The sequence below is a fragment of the Canis lupus genome, chromosome 25 (genome assembly GCF_011100685.1).
Source record: "Canis lupus familiaris isolate Mischka breed German Shepherd chromosome 25, alternate assembly UU_Cfam_GSD_1.0, whole genome shotgun sequence".
Taxonomy (NCBI): Eukaryota; Metazoa; Chordata; class Mammalia; order Carnivora; family Canidae; genus Canis; species Canis lupus.
In genome coordinates, this window is record NC_049246.1 from 183,470 (window position 1) to 209,957 (window position 26,488).

Genomic DNA, 26,488 nt, shown 5'->3' on the forward strand with positions numbered 1-26,488 from the left:
TCTGGCTCTTCTTGCTTGGTGTTTTGATGGAATAAGTTGCTATGTTGTAAGTATAGGCCATAAATATATATGGCTTCCTTCTTTCTATAGATCTCAAGTATAAATGCTTATGATGTTCCCTTAAGGGGATACCTGCTGCAAAGAAATGAGGGCAGCCAACAGCCAGCAAGGAACTGAGGCCGTCAGTCCAACAGCTTGCAAAATATTGAATCCTGTCAGCAGCCACATGAATGAATTTGGAAGAGTGTCCTTTTATGTTTGACCTTTGAGATGGCCATAGCCTAGCTAAAACCTTCGTTGTAGTCCTGTGAGATCCTAAGCCAGAGGATCCAGTTAAGCTTTCATGGATATCTGACCCAAGGAAACTGAGATAAGTATTTTATGCCACTAAATCTTTGTATAATTTCCTTTTTTAAAAAACAATTTTTATTTAAGAGAGCACTCACAAGGAGAAGGAGGGGCAGAGGAAGAAGCAGGCTCCCCAGTGAGCAGGAAGCCTGTCACAGTCACCCCATTTCCCCTCCCACCTCCTTCCACTACCCCTTGTTTGTTTCCCAGAGTTAGGAGCATCTCATGTTTTGTCACCCTCTCTGATTTTTCCCACTCATCTTCCCTCCTTTCCCCTATAATCCCTTCACTATTTCTTATATTCTCTGTATGAGTGAAACCATATGATGATTGTCCTTCTCCAGATGACTTACTTCACTCAGCATAATACCCTCTAGTTCCATCCACGTCGAAGCAAATGGTGGGTATTTGTCATTTCTGGTGGTTGAGTAATATTCCATTGTATGTATAGACCACATCTTCTTTATCCATTCATTTGTTGACGGACACCGGGCTCCTTCCACAGTTGGGCTATTGTGGACATTGCTGCTGTGAAAACTGGGGTGCAGGTGTTCTGGCGTTTCACTGCATCTGTGTCTTTGGGGTAAATCCCCAGTACTGCAATTGCAATTTTTAACTCTTTGAGGAACCTCCACACAGTTTTCCAGAGTGGCTGCACCAGTTCACATTCCCACCAACAGTGCAAGAGGGTCCTCCTTTCTCCACATCCTCTCCAACATTTTTTGTTTCCTGTCTTGTTAATTTTCCCCATTCTCACTGGTGTGAGTTGGTATCTCATTGTGGTTTTGATTTCTATTTCCCTGATGGCAAGTGATGTGGAGCATTTTCTCATATGCTTGTTGGCCATGTCTATGTCTTCCTCTCTGAAATTTCGGTTCATGTCTTTTGCCCATTTCATGATTGGCTTGTTTGTTTCTTGGGTGTTGAGTTTAATATGTTCTTTACAGATCTTGGATACCAGACCTTTATCTGATACGTCATTTGCAAATATATTCTCCCATTCTGCAGGCTGTCTTTTAGTTTTGCCAAAAGACGAAAAACTGGGCCCGGTCCCCAGTCTTCCAAAAATCTCACAGCACTGGATGGTACCCAGTAGACAGGCATTTCATAAACGTAATTTTAAAGCTCTTACTGTTGTGGTTGCCTCATTTTCCAAAGCTATCTTGATTCTGCTGGAGTCTGCTTAAAAAGAGAAGGTAGGAAGAAGAAGGATGCAAAGGCTCACATTATTACGTTCCTCATGTGATCTGCATAAAGCTTGAAAGACAAGTAAGGTTTTTAAAGTCAGAGAGCCAAAGCATTAGCCTGAATAGTGATAGCAAGCTTTAATCATCTGGTAATTTAAACAGAGGTTATTTCTGCTGTGTTATTCCTAATGTTAACATCTGAAAAGGTAAGACACTGCGATTCACTCTTCCTGACAGCTGTCACAGCCCGTGGGACAGGGGTCCCTCACAAGAAAGGAGCTGCTTATTCCCTCACTAGGCGCCAGCAGCGGCAGTCAGGGAGAACTCAGGCACCAGGTCCCTCTTCTAAGGGTGGCTGATTTTCCCTGGCAGAGCCCAGCCATCCATGTTCATTCATTCAACACTTTAAAAACTTGTTACTGAACGTCTATGATGAAGATACAACAGTGAGTAAATTAGATGTAGCCCCTGCCCTCACACAGCGTTCACTGTTCCGGTGGCACTGTCTCCTGACCAGGTGGAGATGCTACCTGACTCATGGTCTGACATGGTGGCACTTCTCCACTGGTTTATTCCTCTTTTTAGAAATGGTAAAACTATACTCAGCTACACCATTTTGAAACTTTTCTCAGACTTTTTGTTGTTGTTGTTATTGCCAAGCATTTTAAAACTAATTTCGCAGTACCCTGGCATATAGACAAAAGCTACAAAATGGTACCTAAGGTAAAATTAACACGAAAGCAAACTGTTGAAACAAAGGTAATGGCTACCCTCTGAGGAATGGAGAAAAGGCTGAATTATAAGACCGAAGGGTTTGCGTTACTAAGAAGGATATACATTCCTACAAAAACAACATTTAAAATTTAACTTCCAGAAAACGGTACAGTTTTTGAGTATCTCTTGTGGAGTATGTGACACTAAGATAATGGGCACCAAACAACAGAGGTTTGCAACATGTCCCTGCAGTGAGTGGATGATCTATTTCTATTTGTCTTCTCTCTTATTCTGCTTGTATCTACCATCTTCAGTGGATCTCTTCAGATGGAAAGTCTGAGTCACTGATGACAAAGGAAAAGGAACAAACTTATGGGCGCCTGGCTGGCTCAGTCGGTAGAGTATACAACAAAAATCTTGCTCTGAGGGTCGTAAGTTTGTGCCCCATGTTGGGCATCGAGTTTACTTAAAAAAAAAAAAAAAAAAAAGGAACAAAAATAGCTTTGAAAAAATTAAAAGATGACAACTTCCAAAGAGACAATAAATTACATTTGAAATTTGTTCAGGATTGACTAAATATATAAGGAAGTTTTGTGTAGCTATTACGTGGACAGTTTCAACTCTTGAAAAGGCTCTACTTTTTAAACTTTTGTTTACCAGATGGTTCTATGGGCACATGGGGATAATTCCTTAGAAGATTAACATTGCATTTTTGTGGTTAGATTCCTAGGCCAGGACACAGAAGCTTTCTACCTGACCAAAGGGAACATGGTACCAATAATGAAACAGAGGACAATCATTAAAATCTCCAAAGTAGGCTTTTTGATCTGTGGAAAACAAAATGTATAAGAATCAGTGCAGAATTACATCTGAAATATGCAATAAGAAAATTTTAATCTCAAGAGATCTCTGAAATTCTAGTAACTTGAAAATTATAGTTTTCTTTTTGGCTAAACTACATTTTAAAAGAAAATTTAACAAAAAGTAAGCTTTCTAAAATTCTTATCTTTTTTTCTTGGTGTATTATGCTTAGAATTTTTGGTTTCTTCTAATACCTGCTCGCTATATTCTGTGATGATCTGAAAATTTAAAGTAGAGAATTTAAAGATGCTGAGTACAAGTTTCTTTAGACACTGCCATAATGTCATTTAGTCAACATTCTTCCCCACAATCCTATTTATAGTTGAAAAATAGAAGTGCCATTTAGAAAATATCTACAATTTAGACACATAAATAGACGTTACTACATGTCTAGAAAAAGATCAGAAAGGTTATGCCAACTCTCCCTGTCAGTATTCTTGGAGAACAGCATTGTGTAAGGGAGAGGAGGAGGAAAAATAAGGTTTTCTTTTTGTGTGTACTTTTCTGCAATATTTGAATTTTTACAAGCATGTACTTCATGTTGTGTTTAAAAGATAACAAACCATTTGACCATACTTGAAAACTGCTCACAGTTGATCTATCATACCTCTGGGGGTAAGCACTTGCGGATAAGCCAAGCCAAAGAGCCTCTAGAGAGAAGTGTCATAGCAGAAGGGCGATGTGAGGGATTTCCTTTAAACATCTGCTTGATTAGATGCTGGAGTTCACAGGAGTACTGAGATGGCAATGGGCTCATGGACCCCTGACATATTTTGAGAATAAGACTTTTCCAGCTATTTGCCTGAACTAAAAAGTAAAGCTGAATTGTAAGAGCAGAGACAAGGCAAGAGTTGAAGAAATGACCAGCTCAACTGAATTCTTATGAATTAATTTAATTTTCTAAGAATATCTGCTACCTGGTCATTTTTCTTCCCAGAGAAGTCCTTCAGGTACTATTTGAAATCTTAACAGTAGGTTCAGAAGGAAGGTAAATGTAAATAATGCAAAACTTCCCCATCTAGATAAAGTCTTAGCACCTGTAATCAATGTGTTTGCAGATACAAATTTTTCACATATTTTAAAAATCAAAGTAAAATACACATGTAGCTTTTTAAGAAGTCAATTGAACTAACAGGCTTTTCAACCATTTGCTTCATTCCTCCCCAGAAGCCCCTAGGCCTGCTCCCCCTGTGATATGCACTCCAGAATGTTCCAGCTTTAAACTTCTACTGCCAAATCCTTTTTACCTTTCTCGTCATCAAAGGAGCTATTAAAATTTGACAAGCAATAGAATGGGATACAAAATGACATGCCAGGATAACATTTAAAAAAATCTTCACTGAAAAAAAAAAACTTCACTGTATAGTAAACATTGAAATTAACATTAGATGTTAGTTAGCCTTGGTAATACTTATGTAAGAACATGTTGGCATTCTGCCTTGGAAGTACACTACCCTACTAACAAAATACGCAAGTGAAGATATGAAAAAGGAAAAAAATCAACATATAACAAAGGAAAAATTCAGGTGAAAAATAAGATTGAATCTTGTCTCAGGTGTTTCAAACATTATATTAGGTTTCTACATTTCCTAAAGGTTTGAGTACTGCTTTTGCCTCAAAGTAGATGAGAGAACAGATTGTTTGCCAAATATCAGCGCACTATATGCCTTAATTCTTATTCCTGCTAGAAAAAAATAAGAACATGTATATAAAAGTTCACAAAAAAGACAAAATCAGGGGAATAAAGAATATAATCATAAATAAGTTACTGAATTTTAAAAATAATCTTATCTGTATATGACAGTGGTTCTCCACTTGGACTGTACATTAGAATCAGCTGTTTTAAAGATTCAGTTATTTGAGAGACAGACCGAGAGCAGGCATGAGCAGGGAGAAAAGCAGACTCCAAGCTGAGCGCCGGGAGCCCTACACAAGGGCTTGATCTCATGATTCTTAGATCATGACCTAGTGCTAAAACCAAGAGTCAGGCGCTCAACCAACTGAGCCACCCAGGCACCCCTGGAATCGATTGTTTTAAAATACACTAGTGTCCAGGACACCCTCAGGGATTTCTTTTTTTAAAAAAATATTTTATTTATTCGAGAGAGAGAGAGGCAGAGACACAGGCAGACAGAGAAGCAGGCTCCGTGCCAGGAGCCCGATGCAGGACTCGATCCCAGGACTCCAGGATCACGCCCTGGGCCAAAGGCAGGCACTAAACTGCTGAGCCACCCAGGGATCCCAGGGATCTCAATTCAATTACTGTGACATGGGCCCTGGCATTGCCATTTTGTAGTCTCCCAAGTTGTTCTATTGATACAGCTGGCATTATAAACCATGCACATTCAAGGAAGATAGCATATGGCTTCAGTTAAGTGCCTTTCACCTGGTGGTGGTGAAGGTTTTTTTCTCCATCACCCATTCTCCTACCTCTCAAGCACATCTGTAAAGACGCTTGCTGGGGGTGTGTGGGATAGGCGAAACAGGTGGAGTGGATTAAGAGGCACAGACTTCCAAGTATAAAATAAATAAGTCTCGAGGATGAAAAGTACAGTCCGATAGTCAATATCAGAATAACATCGTATGTGATAGATGGTAACTATGGTTACAGTGAGCATTCTGTAATGTACAAAAGTTTTGAATCACTATATCATGCACCTGAAACTAACATAATACTCTAGGTCAACCATATTTCAATTAAAATTTAAAAATGAAAAAATGCTTGATTAGAGCCAAATTTTAATCTGTGCCCAAAGGACAGAAATTATTTCTATGCAAAGCTACAAATAAGGATGAGTAGTATGTTCTGTGTAATAAATAACTGCTAAATAAACAGGCAAGTTATTTAACCTCTTTTTTGCTAAATTATTTCTGAAAATATCTTGAAAAAATAAATGTTAAGATAATTTTTTCCACAACAGCCCAAAGGTGAAAATAATCCAAATGTCCAACAACAGATGAATGGATAAACAAAACAAGGTATAGGGAAGCCCCGGTGGCTCAGCGGTTTAGCGCCGCCTCAGCCCAGGGCATGATCCCAGGTCAGGCTCTCTGCATGGAGCCTGCTTCTCCCTCTGCCTGTGTCTCTGCCTCTCTCTCTCTCTCTCTCTGTGTCTCTCATGAATAAATAAATAAAATCTTTTTAAAAAATTAAAAAAAAAACAAGGTATAAACACAGAATGGAATAATTATCCTATCAAAGAAAGGAATGAAATTCTGACACATGCTACAACATGGATAAATCTTAAAAAAATTATGCCACATGAAATAAGCCAGACACAAAGGGAAAAGTACTCTGTAATTCCAATTATATGAAATATCTAGAATATGCATATTCACAGAGACAGAAAGTGGATTAGAAGTTACTAGGGGCTGGAGGGGAAGGATGTGGATTGGAAGCTATTGTTTAAATTTTAGGACAGTGGAAAAGCTTTGCAAATAGGGACTAGTGATGATTATACAATATTGCAAAGTAATGCCCCTCAAAATGGTTAAAATGGGGAATTTAATGTTATATATATATATATATTACCAACATAAAAAAACTGAGAATAGTGAAAAAAAGAAGGGAGGGAGGAAAGGAAAGGTAGGCAAGCTAAATATAAAACCACAGAAACTAAATAATAGATATATTTCCCTTAGTATATGCTACAAAAGGGGCTGAAGGCAAAAGTGACACCCATGGAAACAGGCATGCATTCATCTCTTAGAAGGTGGAGGAGGCTCAGTAACAGATCCTGAGACTGAAAACGAAGCAAGCTACTCCATACCATTTACTCAGACTTTTATGGAGGGTAATTACCGACAGGGTGGATGAGTGGGGGGGGGGGGGGGGGGGGGGGGGGGGGGGGGCAAAGCCGGCAGAGGAATCCAGGGCACTACATGGCTATTTTCGGCCCTAGTCTCCACCCCTTCTCTGAAACTATCTAGACCTTAACTCCCAGCTTTTCTGGAGGCAGGGGCACGGTGGGGAGGTCACAAGGTAGTTATCTGTGAGCCAGAGGGAAGAACAAGATGGAAGGCCAGAGACGGAGTCAATGCTCTGCACTCCTACATCATCCCAGGGAAGCAAACTGCCAAGTGGAATCTGGCACATTACTAAGGACTTTGCCAGATATGACAAGGAGCTGCCTTTTCCATTTTGCACACCATACTTACTGGATGCTTAAGGGTACAAGTTCATACAGAATGCATCCCAAGGATCAGATGTCACTGGAAGCATAAAGAAGCAATGGAATGACAAATGGGTTATGAGTGATTATATGAAATATAAAAAAAATCAAAAATGAAAAATTACCTTTAATAAGAATAAATAGCACAAGTAATTTCTAGTTACTAACATAAAATAAATGGTAAGTGTGGTCTAATACGTAGATACTTACTAACAGTAATGGTCACAGTAAAACTCTCTGCTCTCCAGCCTCTATCTCTCTATATCAGGGTGATTCGGGTATCATTTCAGTAGCATTTGGTACAGGACTGAATATTTGCGGGCTCAGACTGGCAGAGCTGGAAGGACTGTAGAAGTCATGCAGTGCAGTGTGCACCGAGGTCATCCATGCACAACCCCAGGCTGTTGATCACACTTCCTGATAAACAGGTCTCTACCCCAGGCACAGCCTGTGCCCCTGTTGGATGGCTCTACGGGATAGTGATCTTCCTTATCATAAGCCAAGATGTGTCTTCTGGAAACCCTTGCCATGCCCTGAGTTACCTGTACATTCCCAAACACAGAGAAAAAAAACTACTCATACTTCCACAAAATAGTTCTTCAAAAATCGTAAGAAGATTCTATGGTTTGCCCCATACACCTACCTTCCTCCATACTAAGCATTCTCATTTCCTCACAACCAGCTGTCATGCCCCAGACTTTTAGTATGTGACAATCTCTCCATTTTAATTAATGGCTTTAATCAACTGTTAAAACCAACTTTTGATTTTTTAAAATTTCAAAGCTAGAGAAAAGTCAGTGTCCATGTGCTCTTAGAGTCCCCTATTGTTAACATTTGCCACATCTGTGAGCTGTTGCCCTCTTCCATATATATATCTGAACCTCTTTAAATAAAGACTGCAGACCCCCAAGACCTTACTCCTAAATGCGTCAGGATGATCTCCTAAGAGCAAGGATATTCTTCCTCATAAACCTAATACCATTGTCACATCCAAGAAAGTTAAACTTAATCCAATATTATTGAATATCTGTCCAAACTCAAATTCCCCCTATCGTCCCAGTAAGTTCCTTTATTGGGACAGCTACTCTGTCCCCAATTCACTCCAATTTTATTTTATTTTTTTATTCAAATTCAGTATTAGTTTCAGAAGTATAGGTCAGTGATTCATTAGTCTTATATAACACCCTGTGCTCATTACATCACCTGCCCTCCATCACCCAGTTACCCCATCCCACCCACGACCCACGATTCCAGCCCCAATTCACTCAATTTTACTATTAAAAGAACCAATTCAGTAGGGATTATCATACCCTTTTCAGAAACCAACCACGCAGAGGGTAAGATAAGCGAGCCTTTAGGTGTTTCTACTTTTAAGAATTCATGCCAAGAATGTGTTACAAAATAATGACCTATTTATGCACAACAGGTATGTTAATCACAACACTGTTTATGATACTGAAAATTGGAAATATATCATTAGAGGAACAATATTTTTTTTTGCAAGGATGTCTTATTTATTTTCTTTTTTCTTTTTTTTTCATTTTTTAATAATAAATTTATTTTTATTGGTGTTCAATTTGCCAACATACAGAATAACACCCAGTGCTCATCTCGTCAAGTGCCCACCTCAGTGCCCGCCACCCAGTCACCCCCACCCCCCGCCCTCCTCCCCTTCCACCACCCCTAGTTCATTTCCCAGAGTTAGGAGTCTTCCATGTTCTGTCTCCCTTTCTGATATTTCCCACTTATTTTTTCTAGAGGAACATATTTTTGAAGAGTTTAAATATGTGGTGGTAAAAAAAAACAACAACAGAATACCAGTTGTACGTAGAATACATAAACTGGGTTTAGAGGGGAAAGCAAATGGATGGAGAAAACACCAAAATGTCATTAATATCAGTGAAAAAGTAGGTGGTTGCCATATCCCTTCATGTATACCTCTATATTTCCAATACATCCCCTGCTCACCCACTGTATTAATGGGCACATTATTACGTATATTCAGAAAAATATTGTTTTAACTCATAAGGCCTTCGTACTGTCTTCTTATAATTAATTAATCTAGTAGTCAAGTACTGGTTAGCCAGTCCTGTAAATATTAACTCACTGACATAATCCAGTGGTTTCCAAATTTTGCTGCACATTGGAATCACTTGGTGATCCTGGAATATTACTGATGCTTCCTTCCCTGCACCCCAGACATTCCGATCATTCTGATACAACTGGTAGGGTTGCAACCTATGCTTTGGGTTTTTTTTTTTTTTAAGATTTTATTTATTCATTCATGAGAGACACACACATAGAGGCAGAGACACAGGCAGAGGGAGAAGCAGGCTCCATGCAGAGAGCCTGACGTGGGACTGGATCCCCAGTCCCCAAGATCACTCCCCAGGCTGAAGGCGGCACCAAACCATGGAGCCACCTGGGCTGTGCATGCTTTAGGATTTTTAAAAGTGAGAGAAGCAGAATGTGTGAATCAGTCATGTCATTCATATCATACTGTCCCTAGAAATGACTAGCCTTTCCTTCAGCTTTTACATTTAGCTCCTTTCAGCTCTGATTAAAACAGTTGGAAAACTATGACTTTCATCTAGAAGCCTGGGCATTTAGATTCTCTTTCAAATATAGTTTTCAAAAACCATACTTCACCTGAAGGCTACACTGCCTGTCACCAAGCAGTCATGCTTGGTACTCATTATAACAAGTAAGTCGTTACTTACCTTTTATTATTATAAGGCATGTTTTCCCAAATTTCTGGGGGCACGTAATAAGGTGTTCCCACGTATGTACAAGCAAACACCATAGGACTAAAACCATAAAAAGGCAAAACATGATTACAGAGCATTCCTGAATAATGGACGTTTTGATGGCTGTCACTACTACAGAATAGATGTACATACTTGGACAGAAGACAGGCAGATCCAAAATCTCCCAGTTTTACTTTTCCATTTTGGGTGAGGAAGATATTCTGCATTAAAAAAGAGGAGCTCAGATTATGTCTAGCATCATTCACACCGAAGGCAGAGATCTCCAGAGAAGCTGTCTCTCAATGCCTGCTGATGAGGGAGATTTAAGGATAGAGATGCTGACAGCTGAGTCCCAGAGTGGAACATAAAAGAACAAGATACCCTCTTGACAGCTACATATTCCCCTGCTTGGGAATTCAGGATTACAGCTTAGAAATCAAACAAGTGAGCTTAAGACTGTATCAGCAGACCCTAATGGACGGCCTGGGCCCCTGGGTCAGGGACTCCATGTGGCAGGTTCAGGTACAGTCTTAGCACTCACTCAGAGAGGCTGGGACATAGTAACATACATGAGTAAAGAGATTTAATAGTCTTTCTCAGGTAGTACCTTACCTGACTTGTATAAATATTATGTTAACAAATGTTTCTAGGCTAAATAAAAATGTCCCAAAAGAAAACAAAATAACACAGAAAAAAAGAGTGGAATAGTTTTTGTTTCTGTTTTTGCTTATTTAGGCCCCAAAAGGTATTCCACTTACTTTGGACTTGCAAATTCACAGGCCCACCTGGACCTACTCAACCAGAAACTTGGAGGTGGGGCCCAGCAATCTGTGTTTTAACCTCCAGATGACTTTGAAGCACACTTGAGAATCAGTAAAAGAGGTCAAGAACATAGTGGAGAAATAAATACTTAGAATTCTGAGAATCTCATTAAAATGTATTTTTAAAAAATTGATAAGACATTATTAAGCAGCCTCCATGGCACAGATTCTTTCCTGTGACAACTCTGATAAACAAGGATAAGGCAGTACCTTCCTCATCTTCCAGGGAAATAAAACCCAGAGCTGATCCACAGAATAGCTTCCCTGATAACAAAAATTAGCATTTTAAGTTTTTGCTCTTCATTGTATTTTTATGCTCCATTTTCATTAATATGGCACCTAAGTTGCTTCTGCTGAGGCTTCCTACCCTCTTAGGTATGCAAAGTTGGAATTACAAATTGGTCATTGAGATAAAAGTAAACAGCAATTGCCACCTGGACTATTTTTCTCCCTTTTTATTAATTACAATATCCTAAAATCCATATAGAATATATCAAGACCTTATAAAGCTAATGAATAAACCTATTACATCTTTTGTTCAAAAGAACAATTCCATGTTAAATATCAAGAACTGATTTTCCTGAACCAGTGAGTGTACACTTTCAACATGAGCTAACTGCTTCAGCAGTAACCTTGGGAAGCCTTATTTCATTCATGGCAAACATGTGATCACTGTTTTCTTGTTGAACCAAAAGGGCTGTGCTGACGGAGCCCTCTCCGATCACTCTCAGGACCATGTAGCCATCCATGCTGGGGCACCACGCAGCCCGGCTCCACGGACACAGACACTAGGATCTCTCCCAAACTGTGTTCAAAATCAGAAACGTTGAGAATTAAATTTAGTTTCAAAAGGCAGAATTAAGTCAAAGTAGCTCTAATCACCACAATAGGACAACGGCAATTTATTCCTTTATTGCCTGAACACGTAGACCTTCAGGACCTACACAAGTTTTTATAATTCTGAAAAAAAAAAAAAATTTACTAACCGTACTGCATTTATCAAAATATCCGCATATAAGTGGCCCCGTGCAGTTCAAACCTGTGTTGTTCGAGGGTGGTTTGTATCTTTCAATGCCAGAGGCAGTTTTTCAGCACCGCACTTTGACCTCTCATGGTCCCTGCCATCACACATGCCCCAAACAGATGGGACCTCAGACCTCTATAAATGTAGGGGGATGAGCCTTACAGAAAGTTGTGCTAGCATATGGCAGAACTATCCACAGGAGTTAGGAAAATGATATTTAACTGAAGCCTGAAGGATGAATGGAATTTGGCTAGGCAACAAGCAGCAGGCAAGAGTGATGTAAGCTGAGGGGCTGGCATATCTAAGAGCAAGAGACTGTGTTCGGTTCAGGGAATTGAAAGAGGACTGTAACAGACTGGTGAGACAGACAGGGTCTTATCTGAAGGCCACTGTAAGTCAAGTTCAGGTTGTTGGATTTTATCCTTGGGGTAATTAATGTGCTGCCTCTGAAGACAAGAGCATATTAGAAAAATCACTCACTCTGGCTGCAGAGCAAATGGACTGCACACTTGACGGGGCAGGAGGGCCAGACTCCTGAAGCAACAGAAAAGGCAGGAAAATGATGAGGAGTGGAATGGGTGGTGGCAATGGGGATGAAGAAAATGAGGAGAAAATATGTAGAAAGAATTGGTAGGATTTATGGGGGACAAGCAGAAAGAAAACGACAAGACAGACCTCCCAGGTTGCCAGTGTAAACTGAGTGAATGATGATACCATTCCTTGAGAGGAAGGAAAAGCACAATGGCTGTGTGTGTGTGTGTGTGTGTGTGTGTGTGTGTGTTTAATTTTCCTGGCAGTGGGAATGTGGCAGGGGTGGGGAATGGCCTCTGAAGGGAGGCATGTGTTCCTTTTGGGACATGTGGATTTGGAAGTGCCCAAGATTAATAAGAGATAAGCAGAGTCTTTGAACTTCAGTCTTCCTTCCTGTATTTCCTGGATGAAGCAGCTAGCTGGATTAGTTCATAGGTAAAGGAGACTGAATAAAAGTTCCTAACACTTTGCCGGGTACAGAGAAGGCCCTGGTGAAATGGCAGCTATTGGTATTATTAAAAACCTTAGCAACATTGCAGGAAAAACCCCACTGGAATGAATTAACTTAATTTTCAGAAAGCTTACTTGCGTGTGTGTTTTTTAATCACACCACAAAGAATTATGAGGCACAGAGAGCATGGCAGATAGAGCAAAAATCACAATCCAAAATACATACTACAGCAACCTGTAAAATGCCGTTTGTATTCATGTGTATGATAGAATCACATGGCATCTCTATAATTAATTTTTCCATATTAACCAAATTAGATGCATTGTGTTCAATAACAATTCAAGAACAGTCAGGTCTTGAGGGACCTGGGTAGCTCAGTCGGTTAAGCATCTGCCTTACACTCAGGGCATGCATAACCCCGAGGTCCTGGGATGAAGCCCCCAACGGGGAGCCTGCTTCTGCCTCTGCCTCTGCCGCTGCCCCTACCTCCTGCTCATGCGCTCATTCCTGCTCTTTCTCTCAAATAAATAAATACAATCTTAAAAAAAAAAAAAGTCAGGTCTTTCAGTATATGTAGGGATCTGAAAGAAAGTTATTTGCCACTGTTGTCACTTACCCTTGGTATTACCCGACTTAAGGAGGCCAAGTTTTCCCATGTTTCTATCCTTTTATTCTTCAGGGTCTTTAGTCCATGTAATGGGCAGGAATCAATAAGCAAGATCAACCACTGACTTTTCTTAGCTGAAAACCAATACTATTTGGCCCCGTTACTCAGTATGACACCCATAGGCTCAGTAAAAGATCTGCATGTGCTGAGTGTGACAGTCTGTTTGCAGGCCTCTCCCGATCAAAAGCCAGGGAAGTGGTTTGGAAATAGTCAGGAGTGGGAGCGGGGAGGGAAACCTCAGCGCGTGAGCTCGGAGGCGGCACCGGGTGCCCACGGCCCTGCTGCGGGAGCGCCCGCGCCGCCGCCAGGCCCCCGCTAGGCCCCCGCTGCCGGCACCTGCGCCCCGCCGGGCGCCCAGAGGGCCGGAGGCCGCGGCGGGGGTCCTGCGGCGCGGAGAGCGGGTCTCCCGGCGCCCCCACCGCGCGAGGGCGTCGCCCGCCCGCCCGAGTCCCGGCCGCCGCCGCCAGCCCCGCTCCCGCCCGCAGAGGCCCGGCGCCAGGTCGAGGAGCCGCTCGCCGGCTTCCCGCGCCCCCGGAGTCGGCCGCAGCGGCCCCGGCGAGCGCGCTCCCGCCGGGCGGGCCGGCCGGTCGTCCCTCGGGCTGCCGGCGACGGAAGGTCCCCGGGTTGGGCGGGAGGCGCTGTAATCGGAGTAGCCGGGCCTACGAAGGACGCGTTTTAAAACCCTGACTCCTTGACTCCCTAGAACAATGCCAGTGATACTGAAGGGAAGTGTCTCCCCGCAACAAGAGTTTTGTCTCCAGTTTAAGCCAACAGCTCGTATAGCTAAGTTTCTCGGGCTCAGCACTCCCCTTGTTAGCTGCGGGACCCCGGGCAAGTGTGGAGGGCGGAACAGTGAGTGCCCCCACCCCTATCCCCGCCCCAGAGATTGTCCACATCCTTCTCCCCGGAAATTGCGGATGTTAGGTTCCAGGGCAAAGGGCTGTTAAGACTGCAGGTGGAATTAAGGTTGCCAATCAGCTAACTAAAATGTGGAGATGACTGGATTCTCCAGGTGGGCCCAGTGTGATGGATGGCAAGGGCCCCTCCAAGTGGATGAGGGTAGGGTGGTGGTCAGAGAGACATTTCAAGATGGAGGACCCTGCCACCAGCCAAGGAATGCAGGAGGCCTTAAAGAAGCTGGAAAAGAGGTCGCCTGTGTGGCTCAGTTAATTGTCTGCCTTCTATTCAGGACAGGGTCCTGGGAGATCCAGCTGGCATCAGGCTCCCTGCTCAGTAGGGAGTCGGCTTCTCCCTCTCCCCTCCCCCATCCTCTTTCTTTTGCTCTCTCATATAAATGACTTTTTAAAAAAGGGCTGGAAAAGGCCAGGAAACAAATTGCCCCCTTGAACTTCCAGAAGAAAGACAATTCTGCTTATACCTTTACTACAGTGAGATCCAATCCAGACTTCTGATTTGCAGAAGAGAGTACATTTGTGTTGTTTTCAGCCACTAAATTTATGATTATTACAGCAGCAAGTCTAAGAAACCTAGACAGAAACTTAGACAAGCAAGGTTCTAGTTCCTACCTTGTAGGAATACTGTGAAAGTCAAAATGGATATATATTAGAATATATATATATATTTAGAGCAACTTCTGGTTGAACCTATAAGTGGTGAACGTGTTCACCATAACACGGCAGAGTTATGTGATTAATCTGAGGTGTAGTGATTAGAGCAGGGCCTCTGGAGTATCATGTTCTTTCTGAATGGTCAACATTTGCAGTATCCGCACTGCTTGGTTTCAATTAAAGAAACAAACAAAAACTACTATACATGCCTATGCCTAGAATGCTGCTACGAGCTTGTTTCCATGAACTAATGCTCCTGCTGATTAGCCACAGGCACAAGACCCCAACTACTTTATATTCATGACAGCATTGGGGCAAAAGTCATAAAAACATTTTCTTTCCCACCCAATGTAGATAGTCATGAAAAGGACTTTGTATCCTCTCATGGTTCTAGAGCCCAGAAGTCCAAAACAAGGGTGTCAGCAGGATCCTTGCTGAAGACTCAGAGAGGGACAGGTTTTGGGCCTTTCCCTTTGGCTTGTAGAATGCTGTCACCTGTCTCCTCACATCTCTTCCCAGTCATATTGGATTAGGAACCAACCCTACACCTACCTGACTTCATCTTCTTCATCTTAGTAAATTGCATCTGCAATGATCCTATTTCCAAGTAAGGTCACATTCTGGAATACTGGGACTTAAAGACTCCAACTATCTTTTTTTTGGGGTGGGGGGGGAGGTGACACAATTCAACCTAATGATCAGCAAGCACAGACTAGTGTGTATGGAGGAAGAGAACAGATATGACCCCTGTTCTCTCCAGCCATTGCCAAGGTGTGGATCCCAGCCAGGGTAGCTTCTGAACTGGGTAAGTGATTGGAAGTGAATGTTACTATACATAACATGTACAAGGTACTAGGCAGTTTTAAGTGTCAACACATGTGAAGTGCTTAGAGTAGAACTAGATAAGTGTTACCTATCAACTCATTTTAATCTCCAGAGCAACTCTAAAGGTGCAATTATCTCTGAGGCACAAAGAAGCTATTTGCCTCTGATCCATGGCTAGTTAAGTGGTAGGACTGGAAATAGAACTCAGGAGGTAGGACTCAAGTCTGATTCCTAACCACCATCCAACAGTTAGATGTTGCCTGCAATGCTAAACAGTGTGAAAAGCTGATCAAGTTGAAAAGCTCCCATGTAGTCTTAATGTTACATTGATCTAGGTCAATGAAACGTTAACTTAGTGAGAAAAAAATTTGTAGAACCATATATGAAGTATGGTGCCACTTATGACCAACGAAGCAAAACCTACAAAATCCACACATACCCATGTGTGTTTATATGTGTATAAGTCTATGTATAGGTTAAATAAACAAAAATTGGGGGTTACTGTACTAATATTAGTAACATTCAAGAAGGGTGGTGTGGTTGGAGTAGAGAAATCGTGCTTTACCTGTATTTGGATTTAACAAACATATATTTGGATACACAAGTGATGGGCTGTAGAAAACCCCAGGCAGGAGTCTCTGCTTTTGTCTTGGTAGTTACTTTATCATTCTGTTTATTAGTGACTTTTGCTCCCCAAACTTCATATGATCACCCAGTACCTCATTTTCAAATATTTCAGGTCTAACTAACTAGAAAAGACTCAGTCTCGATTCCCAAATACCTATGAAGAAGACAGTCCAGATGGGGTGAGGTGCCTATTCTGGCCAATCAACCAGGGGAACAGCCAGATAATACGACAAAATGACAGAGGGGATTATTTCCACTTTACCCCTCAGAATCAACTAAGTAACTTCACCATGGTCACTTTTAAGGAAAGGTAGGAGCTGAGATTTTTTTTTTTTTTTAAAGATTTATCTATTTATTCATGATAGAGAGAGGCAGAGACACAGGCAGAGGGAAGCAGGCTCCATGCCGGGAGCCCGACCCAGGACTCGATCCCGGGACTCCAGGATCGCGCCCTGGGCCAAAGGCAGGCTCTAAACCGCTGAGCCACCCAGGGATCCCCGGAGCTGAGATTCTGAATGTAGATCTGTTGGGACTTCAAAGCTCACGCACCATATTATATGCTTGGAGATACTGAGCTTGGAACAAACCTAGGTCAGACACTGGATAATGGTTCTTAAGCAGCTGAAAAGGAGTGAGACCTATGTCTGTTTAAAGAGACAGACTTTCCCACAGTTGAGGGAGGAGAGGGAAAAGCTCTCTATGAAACTTGTCCAAGCAGAATGGTTTATCGCAAGTTCCTCTCATTGAGACATTTCAAGCTACTCTGTATGGCCAAATGAAGCACATGGTATGCTTCTTATGAGACAAAGTATAGGCCAGCTTGAAGTTTATTTTAAAATGGCACATTTTGCACCATTTATACAAAGCATGAAAAAAAAATTTAAGGTAAAAATTAAAAATTAAGATAAACCTTTAGATAGATAGATAAATATGTGCTTAATGGTATTTCCTTTTGAAAAATTTGGGTATTAAAAACCCCAAGTCAAATCCAACATAATGTATTTCAAAAGAAAGGTTCAAATTTATTCACTGTAGTTAAACTGCATTTCGTATTTGTTGAAATAAATGTCACTGAAACATCACTATACAGATATATTTAATCAACATTAGGTACAGTTTATAAAAGAATAAAAATCTTCTCGAGAGCATAAGACAATAGAACCAAAGACAGGTGCCATTATACAAATGGAATGAGTGAACAAAAGACTAGGATTTTCAAGCACATTTATATTACACAGTTTTGAAACTACTGACTCTTTGTAGAATTGATAGAAGATAGTTTGGAGACTTATAAGGCAATTTTACACATGATATTTATGTGTGGAGAGAAGACTTAATTGCACATAACTATCCTGTTTTAACGGACATGACTTAATAGTAGAGTCAGTATTCTGTTTAAAGGCTGGCATGTATATTCTAAATTTTAAGAACATGTCCAGATAAATATATAAATTTTACCTAGAATACCTTTTCTGATGATGCATATTTACTTATATTTAATAGCTAACAATTTAAGACTATTAAAAGTGAAGCCAACATTATGATCACTATGTTCCTTGAATATAAACAGGTTTGAAATACTTGACAAAATTTAACTTTCTTAGTAACTCCCTCTGCTGAGATTGACAAGGCAACTCCTGCTATAATGTGAACATCAGTAAAAGAGCTTACTGCCATGAATACTTAGGTACTTGGCCAACTTCTAAGAGACAAGTAGCCACAACAAGCAAAAACCCCAGAACAATAAAAGTCCCATTACTGATTGTTGCTTTATTTCTCTTGTGCTGTTCCAGTCTCTGAGTACATCGGGCATAGGGCTGTGTTAGGACGGCATACAAAAACATCAGTTTCACCTCCCAACTCTGTTAACTGCTCCAGTGAAGACACACATGGATAATGGTCTTTTAACATATCTGGCAATTTAGAAGTTTTCTCTTGAATACGTTGAGAACGTCTAACTGGTGTTAGAAACTTTAGCTCTTTAAATGTAGAATCTGTATTGTCAAACTGTATCTTCTTTTTTATACTAAAAAAGATACAAAATCATTCCCATAGTTAAAAAACATTAACATTTTCACTTTATTCTCCTATATCATTTATCATACTATAACTTGTAAGTTGCAATCATGTGATTGCCTGTCTTAAAAAAAAAAAAAAAAGAAAAAAGAACCAGTTAGGAACTGGTTTCTCTATTTGTCATTACAGTAGACTCTTGGATATCTGTACAATTGGCTAATTGCTCAATTCCAAGACCTACTATTACCAATAGCATACAGACATTAAAGTAAAATGATGCCAAAGTTTTCTTTTACAAAATGGCAATACTTAGGGAAAAAGCAAAGCAAATACAGTATTTTAAAAGGTGAAGTGTCCAGGGGTGCCTGGATGGCTCACTCAGTTAAGCATTTGACTCTTAATTTTGGCTCAGGTCATGATCTCAGGGTTGTGAGATCGAGCCTTAGAGGGCTCTGTGCTGGGTGTGGTGCCTGCTTAAGATTCTCTCTCTCTCTCTGCCTCTTGTCCCCAACTTGTACACTTTCTCTCTCTCAAAAGAAAAAAAGAAGAGGTGATGTGTCCCCGTGATATTGATTTGTTTAAAACCTTTTTATTAACAGTAGTTCTAATTGGAAGCTAAAGTTTAGGTACCGCATTTATTCTTCCTAAACATAAAAACAAATCACAACATACATTTTGAAAGTTTACCTTTGTAGGTATGGTGTAGTAGACACATTATATTTAATTAAGCAACTCCCTCCAGTTTCTGCACTGGGGGTTTTAACATCATTGGTTAGATACTTTGTTTTGTCATCTTGCTTTTTTTCATCATCTTGAAATACCACATTTCTAGGTTTCTTTTCCGTTTCTGGTTTTCCTGACTCTAGATTAACACCTATATCTTCACTGCTGACATCCTGGATGTATTCCTTGGTTGCACAAGCCTCAACATTTTCTCCTATAGAAATACATGAACAGATTAAGCTGTTGATCAAATTTAAAGAGCAAAATCAGAAGACATTAAAGTTATTCATAGTTGGTCAGGTTTTCAAAACAGAAGAACCAAACTGCCATCTCCTAACCATTACTTTTCCTAAGCCAATACTGCTGACAAATTATTAAATATTCACTACCACCTATAGGTTGGGATTATAGATACAGATATAAGAATGAAATCATCCCTGTTAAGTTCACATTCCATGGAAGAGACATGCTTGAAAGTAATTAAAATGAGAAAAATTCTATTTAGTTGACATAAGAACAAAGGGCTATGGAACCCATAAAATGTAACAGCTACCTTTGCTTGGGGGACAGGGAGAGGGCTAGAGAAAGCTTCACAAATCACATTTAGGCTGGCTCTTAAGAAACAAGTACTTGACAAGACCAAGGAAGACAATCTTGGTTATAAAGCTTAAAAGGAAATGGACCTATTAAGACAACATTAACAGGCCAGCATACTTTGAATATATAGTAAATAGCAAGGTGGGAATGTGGAAAGGAGATGATGAGTTCAGATAGGTAGAAAGTGCTGGATTGAATTATAATGAACTTTACATGCAAGAATTTTGATCTAAAAAAATCTTCACTGCAGAAATAGATACAATCAGATTTGATCTCTATAAAGGATGGTTTAGAATGGCAAAGAATGAAAAGGAATGATCTGTGATGAAAAGACAATAAAAGACAGTAAGGCTGTGGTTGTCTCTATGCAAGGTGGTAGAGAGGTAAGCAGTGAGAAGAAAGAGCCTGATTTGTAAGTTTTTTCTAACTTAGGGCTTAACAAATGAATGCATGTGCATTCGGAACAAGGGCATCTCTTCTAACATTTCTTGCTTAGGTCTCTTCAATGGCAGAGGATTTTCTTTTTTTTCCTTTTCTTTTTTTGGGAGAAGAGATGATGGTATGGAGAAGCAATGAGGGAAGGACAGTGAGTTCAAAATAAAACATGCTAGGTGAAATACCTGAGACATCTTGAGAAATCCAGCAAGCTGAAAAGACATTTATATCTGACTATTAGAGATTTTCACCAAGAGATGTTTCAGTTATAGGATATACGTGAATCTAGAAAAATTTTACATTTCATATACCTGACAGCTAAGTGACCTTCTTCCCTCTATCTACTATCCCTAGCAAAGAGAATTCTTTAATGAGCTTCTCTAGAGCACAGAAGAGATGATAGAATTTAATAGGTAAAATTTTAGAGGTCATCTAATCAAACTGCCTGATTTTATTTTTATTTATTTATTTTTTAAGATTTTATTTATTTATTCATAGAGACAGAGAGAGAGGCAGAGACACAGGCAGAGGGAGAAGCAGGCATCATACAGAGAGCCTGACGTGGGACTCCATCCAGGGTCTCCAGGATCACGTCCGGGCTGCAGGCTCCGCTAAACCGCTGATCACGCCCCGGGCTGCAGGTGGCGCTAAACCGCTGTGCCACTGGGGCTACCCAAACTGCCTCATTTTAACAAAGGGAATTAAGGCCTAGAGAGGTAAGGTAACTTTCATAGACACTCAAAGATAAATTTGAGTTTTGAACCAGACATCCTAACTAAAAGTTCTTACACTACATAGAGCCACTGAATCTCAGAGGTATGCCCACAGATGTAAGAGGAGAGAAACATCCTACAAACTTGTTTAAAAAAAGAAAAATATTCAGAGAAATTTAATAAAATCATAATTCACTGGAAAAAAATTAAAAACTTACCATATTTGACTTTTTCTTGACTCTTCATTGTTAAAATATCTGCAATTACATGTCGCATTTCTTCGATAGGCTTAATTTTTTAATGAAAAAATACGTTTTATATTCTCAGACATTAACTCAGTTGTGCAAGTCAAAAATATTAAAAACAGTGATTCTATTTCACACTTTAAAACAAGGCAGTTCTTAGACCACGTTTCTTTTCTCAGAATACTTGTTTTGCCACTTGAATTTTTGAAAATGACTCTTTTAATTTATAGAAAAAAAAAAACCCAGAAGGAATAGAATTATCAGATTAAAATTTTCCCCCACAATTTTTCTTAAGCCACTGGTAACTATTAACTGCTTGTTTGATATTAGCAAAATTAATGGACAAGTAGCAAACTAACATTAATATTTAAAGAGCTGATAATATAAGTTTAAAATGAATTTAATATAAAGTTTACTTCTTTTCTCCTACATTCAAGCCTATGGTTATGTGTTTTTTTCACATGCTATTATGCATCTCTGAACAGCTCAAGGTTGACCAGCATAACATTCACTCATTCAAAAATCAACAGTTCACTGTGTCCATTATATGCCAAAACATATAAGCACTTACTATGTTCCTCTGTACTACCATGATTGCTAACGTAACATGTTCAAGATATTATATAAAAGGGAAGTTCTGGCTCATATTCTTAGTTGTAGAACATAGTTCCTGGACCACTCACTCCTGCTTTCCACTTTCTTGGCTAATTTTCATCCTTGTTTTCAATATTCTGCTCCAGTGTCACATATTTCTCTTTACACTCTGCTTTCTATGTGAATCCTTGGCTCCAATTATGCATCCTAGCTAACCTCACACCCTTTTCCAGGTGGGATTCTGTCAAATACAATTACCATTCAGCAAGTGTTTTATACAAAATAGCCATTGAGAGAGTATCTGCTGAATATTTGATTTTTGATTCAAGTGCAAGGTCAAATAGCATTTTTTGGCTTTGCTGAGACCAAAATGAGTAGACCTTCCTTCAAGGCTAAAGAAAATAATTTTTTAAAACTCTCTGCACATAATCTCCAAAAATGCATTTTTGAGAAACTTGGTCAAAAGGAAATGCATTTTAGAAACATTTGCCCATAAAAACAAAAACCCCAACCAAACCAAAAAACCTAGAGATACAATTTATTCTGTACCCAGAGCCTTTGGTAGCAACAGTAGAAAGAGGTGAGAGGTGTGGTATCAAATCACTATGGGTCTAGTAAGTCAGAGAAACTAGTTTATTGTCATTTTCTATGTGTGGGCAGGACCAAACATATAGCATAAAAATGTGAGAATATTAAGAAATGCTCTTCAAGTGAAAGACTTCTCTCATAAAGCCACAGAACCTGCTAATATTTTAAAAGTTAATTTAACTCCACTTGCATTATATCCATTAAATTTTAATATTAAAAATTCAATTTCCCAGATTTCTTAATTATGAAATGTGCGAAATGACATGTTGTGCTAACATTTCTCACAGCAGGTTTCATTAAATGTACATTTCAGCATATATCCATTTTCTAAGGTCTGATTATCACTAGTTCATGGGCAAGTTTTAGAAGGTGGAGAAACAGCTTTTATAATATGCGATCATTGTGGTTTTTAAACATTCATTACTACTACATATGTAATCACAATTTTATCAAGTTACATTGTGATATGCTCCCAAATAACTCAATCCTTTACACTGTGTTAACAAAGATCAGTAAGTCTTAATCTTACCTGAGCCCCTGCCAAAATAGCTTTCTCATAGATTGTGATGATATTTTCAATAGGACTTGTGAGTGGTTCAATACGTGCAAGGCATATCCAATATTTAACAAGTTTTTTAGCATCTGGAATATCTTTAATCAGGTCATTGAGTATGACTAATATTTCTTCTTTTGGGCATCCCTAAAATAGCAAGCAGTGAGTGATACCCTTTAGCCTCCAAACTATGAACAATTAAGCTTACTATAATCAAGATCAATGATAACAAGAGAAAAAGTGGATAGAAAAATCATTCATAAAAAATTCAGTGTTCTCTTCCCTACTATAAACTTACTCTGAATGGTTAGCAAGAAGCATATTAATCCTAAGTACAAAGCAGGAAAAAAATGAAATTCTAATTGAGATAAATAATAGTCAAAAATGACTAACACTTTACTTGGTTTGATGATTATCCTTTTATAGATTGTGGGACTCCATTTAATAATTGATATAGAATTTCTGTACCTACCAAATGTTTGAGGGGGAACAGCTTGCAGGTTTTTAAAAACTGTCTTTGTCAGGTCTTGATATTAAGGTTAAAATCAATCTGTAATGGTTTATGTAAGTAAGAGCTATATACAATTCAATGGTAGGGCTGAAAACTTCCACAGTAATCAATGACAAACCCCAACTGAACAGAAATAAGGATATAATCAGGGAAACTCCAATTCTAATTTTCACTGGTCCTCAAAAATCACAAAAAGCTTAAGGATGCTCATGAAGACCAGAGTAAGGTTTGAAATCATATTCCGTATATTCAATCTTACTATGGATTTTTTTTTAAATTTTTATTTATTTATGATAGTCAGAGGGGGGGGGCAGAGACACAGGCAGAGGGAGAAGCAGGCTCCATGCAGGGAGCCCGACGTGGGATTCGATCCCGGGTCTCCAGGATCGCGCCCTGGGCCAAAGGCAGGCGCCAAACCGCTGCGCCACCCAGGGATTCCCCTTACTATGGATCTTAAACACCATGGGTGACCAAAGCAAGATCAAAGAGTAGTCAGGAAATAAAGTCTGGAGTTCGTATACTCTGCAGGGTTTTGTTTTGTTTTTAAATGATTATTTATTTATTCATGAGACACACAGAGAGAGAGAGAGAGGCGGAGACAGGCAGAGGGAGAGTCAGGCTCCATGCAGGGAGTCCGATATGGGACTCGATCCCAGATCTCCAGGATCACACCCTGAGCCAAAGGCAGATGCTCAACTGCTGAGCCACCCAGGCATCCCACTCTGTAGGATTTTGATCCAAATAGTGAATCTCTACAATAAGTTTAAGACCATGATGATGCTGGTTTAGATTAATGGAATTTTGTTTGCAAGAATTTTGTTAACTTGAATGTAATCTGTGATAATGAATCCCTACTTTATGTTGCCTGTCTTCGGTAAAGTATGTAATGAGTGGGAAAAAATAATACGTTAATATGCTGAAGGAGTGTAAAAAAATAGAGGTGTCAGAGTAAATATCCATCCCAGCCCATTCTATATTAACATTTTAGAGGAATGCAGAATTTCTAAGTTAAAAAAAAAAAAAAGTAAAAAAAATTTTATTATTTCTTTGATGTATTTATATGAACTCAATGAAATGGAGTCCATTTTAGGCTAAAGGGAATCTCACAATAAGTCTACAGAACACCACTAACGCATTATATGGTCAAAAGAGTGACAATAATTAATTTAGTGAGATAACATTTATAAGATAACTTACAAACTACAATCTACTACACAAATATAAGGACTGTACCTCATTAATCAGATTTAGGCATTCAGAAAATGTCTTGTTCACTTTTTCAGTAAATAATCTTTGCTCATCTTCTTCTACCATGGTAGTCCAGAAGGACCCAGATGATTTTTCATTTCGCCCTTCGGGCTCAGACTGGGTAACTCCTGAGCTAGGAGGTCTTTTTATCATTTTTCTTTTGCTAGCTTTCCACTCACTCAGACGAGCTCTATAGTGAGAAGCAGGATATAAGCATCACTATGATACTGATGATAGAATTCTGTCAGAGAAGTTAAAAAATAACTCTGGTCTTTGAGTAGCTCCACACTAGTGGCACACAGGTAAATTCACAAATTCAAAGAAAAAGAAATCCCGAACATATCAATGTTGGTAATATGATCAAAGACCCTAAGAATGCATTTTTAAATGGAGAGGTTATAAAATATTTCCTAATGGTATTAAGCACTGCAGATTATATTACAACTTAATGAAACACAAACACAGTAACTTAGCTCATATTGTCCCGCACATAAATTTGCTTCAGTTGGTCTGCGTATGATAGAGGAGAATCCACATACAAATTCTAATACATTCAAGGAGTGTATAAACCAAATTTATAAGTACTCTACTGAAAATTAAGCTAATAAAATTACATCCACTTACTTTCTCTCTTCTGCTGTTTCTTTGGGATGAATTGATCTATCAATAGTTGCTTTTGCTACAGAGTGTCTGCAAGGGTCAATGCTTTTTGACTTCTGGATCAGTCTGGTGTTAAAAGATGAAGCAGGTCTGGCTACAATTTTGGACATCAGGCTTCTTGACACTGTCGTCTTTCTCTCCACATCCTGAGAACTGGTTTTGGCACTAGATGAAACTGTGTTTAATTGCAGTAATTCCTTCTCCTGAGGCCCTTTCCGGATTGTAAGACTTCTCCTGATGCCTTGTTTCACAGGGTCCTGAGCACTGTTGCAGTGACTTCTGATAGGAGGCCGCACCAGCCGTCTGTCCTGAGAGGCAGTGCTCACAGGTCGAGTGGTGGTCATCACGTTTGGGGCTCTGTGACTTCTCACTGTGAAACTGCTGGTGTCTGCGGGCAGAGGCTCTGGGGCTTTAGGGATAGTAGCTGAAAGTTTCTTTGTTGCTACAGAACTCTCATCTCTGACTGGTAGGGGCTTTCTAAATGAATTAATCTTAGATTGAACAATTTGACCATTGTAAGACCCAAGCACAAGCTTCTTAGGCATGTTAGCATCTTGCTTTGGTTTTTCTGTAGATATTTGTTTCTTTTTACTGTTGTTTTTAAGATGAAACATTTGGCTCAATGTCATGTGTTGACTTTGAGGGCCATCTTCAATTGGTACCGACTGTCTTGTGTGATTATTATCCTCCAAATTATGTGTGTCAATTATCATTGTTAAATTGGCTAATTCATTAGAAGGTCTTAAAGGAATACAATTTTTCCCCATAGTTATATTATTTTTGTTCACAGGAAGTCTACTGACATTTTCTTTACCAGCCTAAAACAATGATTTAAGACAAATCAGTATTTCAGAACTCATTTCTTTAAGAGTTTAGGAAGGGGAAGGGGGAAAGAGGACAGTTTATGAGGGCTATGTCCATTTCTTACCATTTTTGTTTTGAATTTCAGAACTTTTGTCTCTTCCTGGATCTGGCCTTCAGAGTTCATCACTTTCTGGCCTGTACTACTTTAAAAAGTAAAAAATGAAAAAAAAGTTTAACCACATACTAAGGAAGATTTCT

At 39.5% G+C, this 26,488-nt stretch overlaps 2 protein-coding genes across 13 annotated transcripts in view; both read right to left on the bottom strand.

Moving 5' to 3' along the window:
* Positions 1 to 1,254: 1,254 nt before the first annotated feature.
* On the bottom strand, positions 1,255 to 13,823 carry NEK3 (NIMA related kinase 3). Its single transcript, XM_038574483.1, is given in 9 exon segments — positions 1,255 to 1,527; positions 3,253 to 3,328; positions 3,718 to 3,977; positions 4,358 to 4,377; positions 7,269 to 7,322; positions 10,003 to 10,089; positions 10,183 to 10,321; positions 11,458 to 11,655; positions 13,473 to 13,823. Coding segments are annotated over 8 exon segments (852 nt in total). The 5' UTR covers positions 11,600 to 11,655; positions 13,473 to 13,823; the 3' UTR covers positions 1,255 to 1,453.
* A 3,799-nt stretch (positions 13,824 to 17,622) lies between these two features.
* CKAP2 (cytoskeleton associated protein 2) overlaps positions 17,623 to 26,488 on the bottom strand; it is a 55,656-nt gene continuing 46,790 nt past the window's right edge. For 6 of the 12 annotated variants that reach the window (XM_038573110.1, XM_038573113.1, XM_038573108.1 and 3 more), the window contains 7 exons: positions 26,355 to 26,433; positions 25,391 to 26,244; positions 24,752 to 24,956; positions 22,984 to 23,154; positions 21,246 to 21,315; positions 19,247 to 19,496; positions 17,623 to 18,569 (listed from right to left, as the gene is read on the bottom strand). In XM_038573110.1, the coding sequence (XP_038429038.1) occupies positions 18,314 to 18,569; positions 19,247 to 19,496; positions 21,246 to 21,315; positions 22,984 to 23,154; positions 24,752 to 24,956; positions 25,391 to 26,244; positions 26,355 to 26,433 (1,885 nt within the window). In that variant the 3' untranslated portion in view covers positions 17,623 to 18,313. Of the gene's footprint in view, positions 18,570 to 19,246; positions 19,497 to 19,522; positions 20,527 to 21,245; positions 21,316 to 22,983; positions 23,155 to 24,751; positions 24,957 to 25,390; positions 26,245 to 26,354; positions 26,434 to 26,488 lie in introns of those variants that run through there. The other 6 variants (XM_038573111.1, XM_038573115.1, XM_038573109.1 and 3 more) reach the window with 2 other exon arrangements.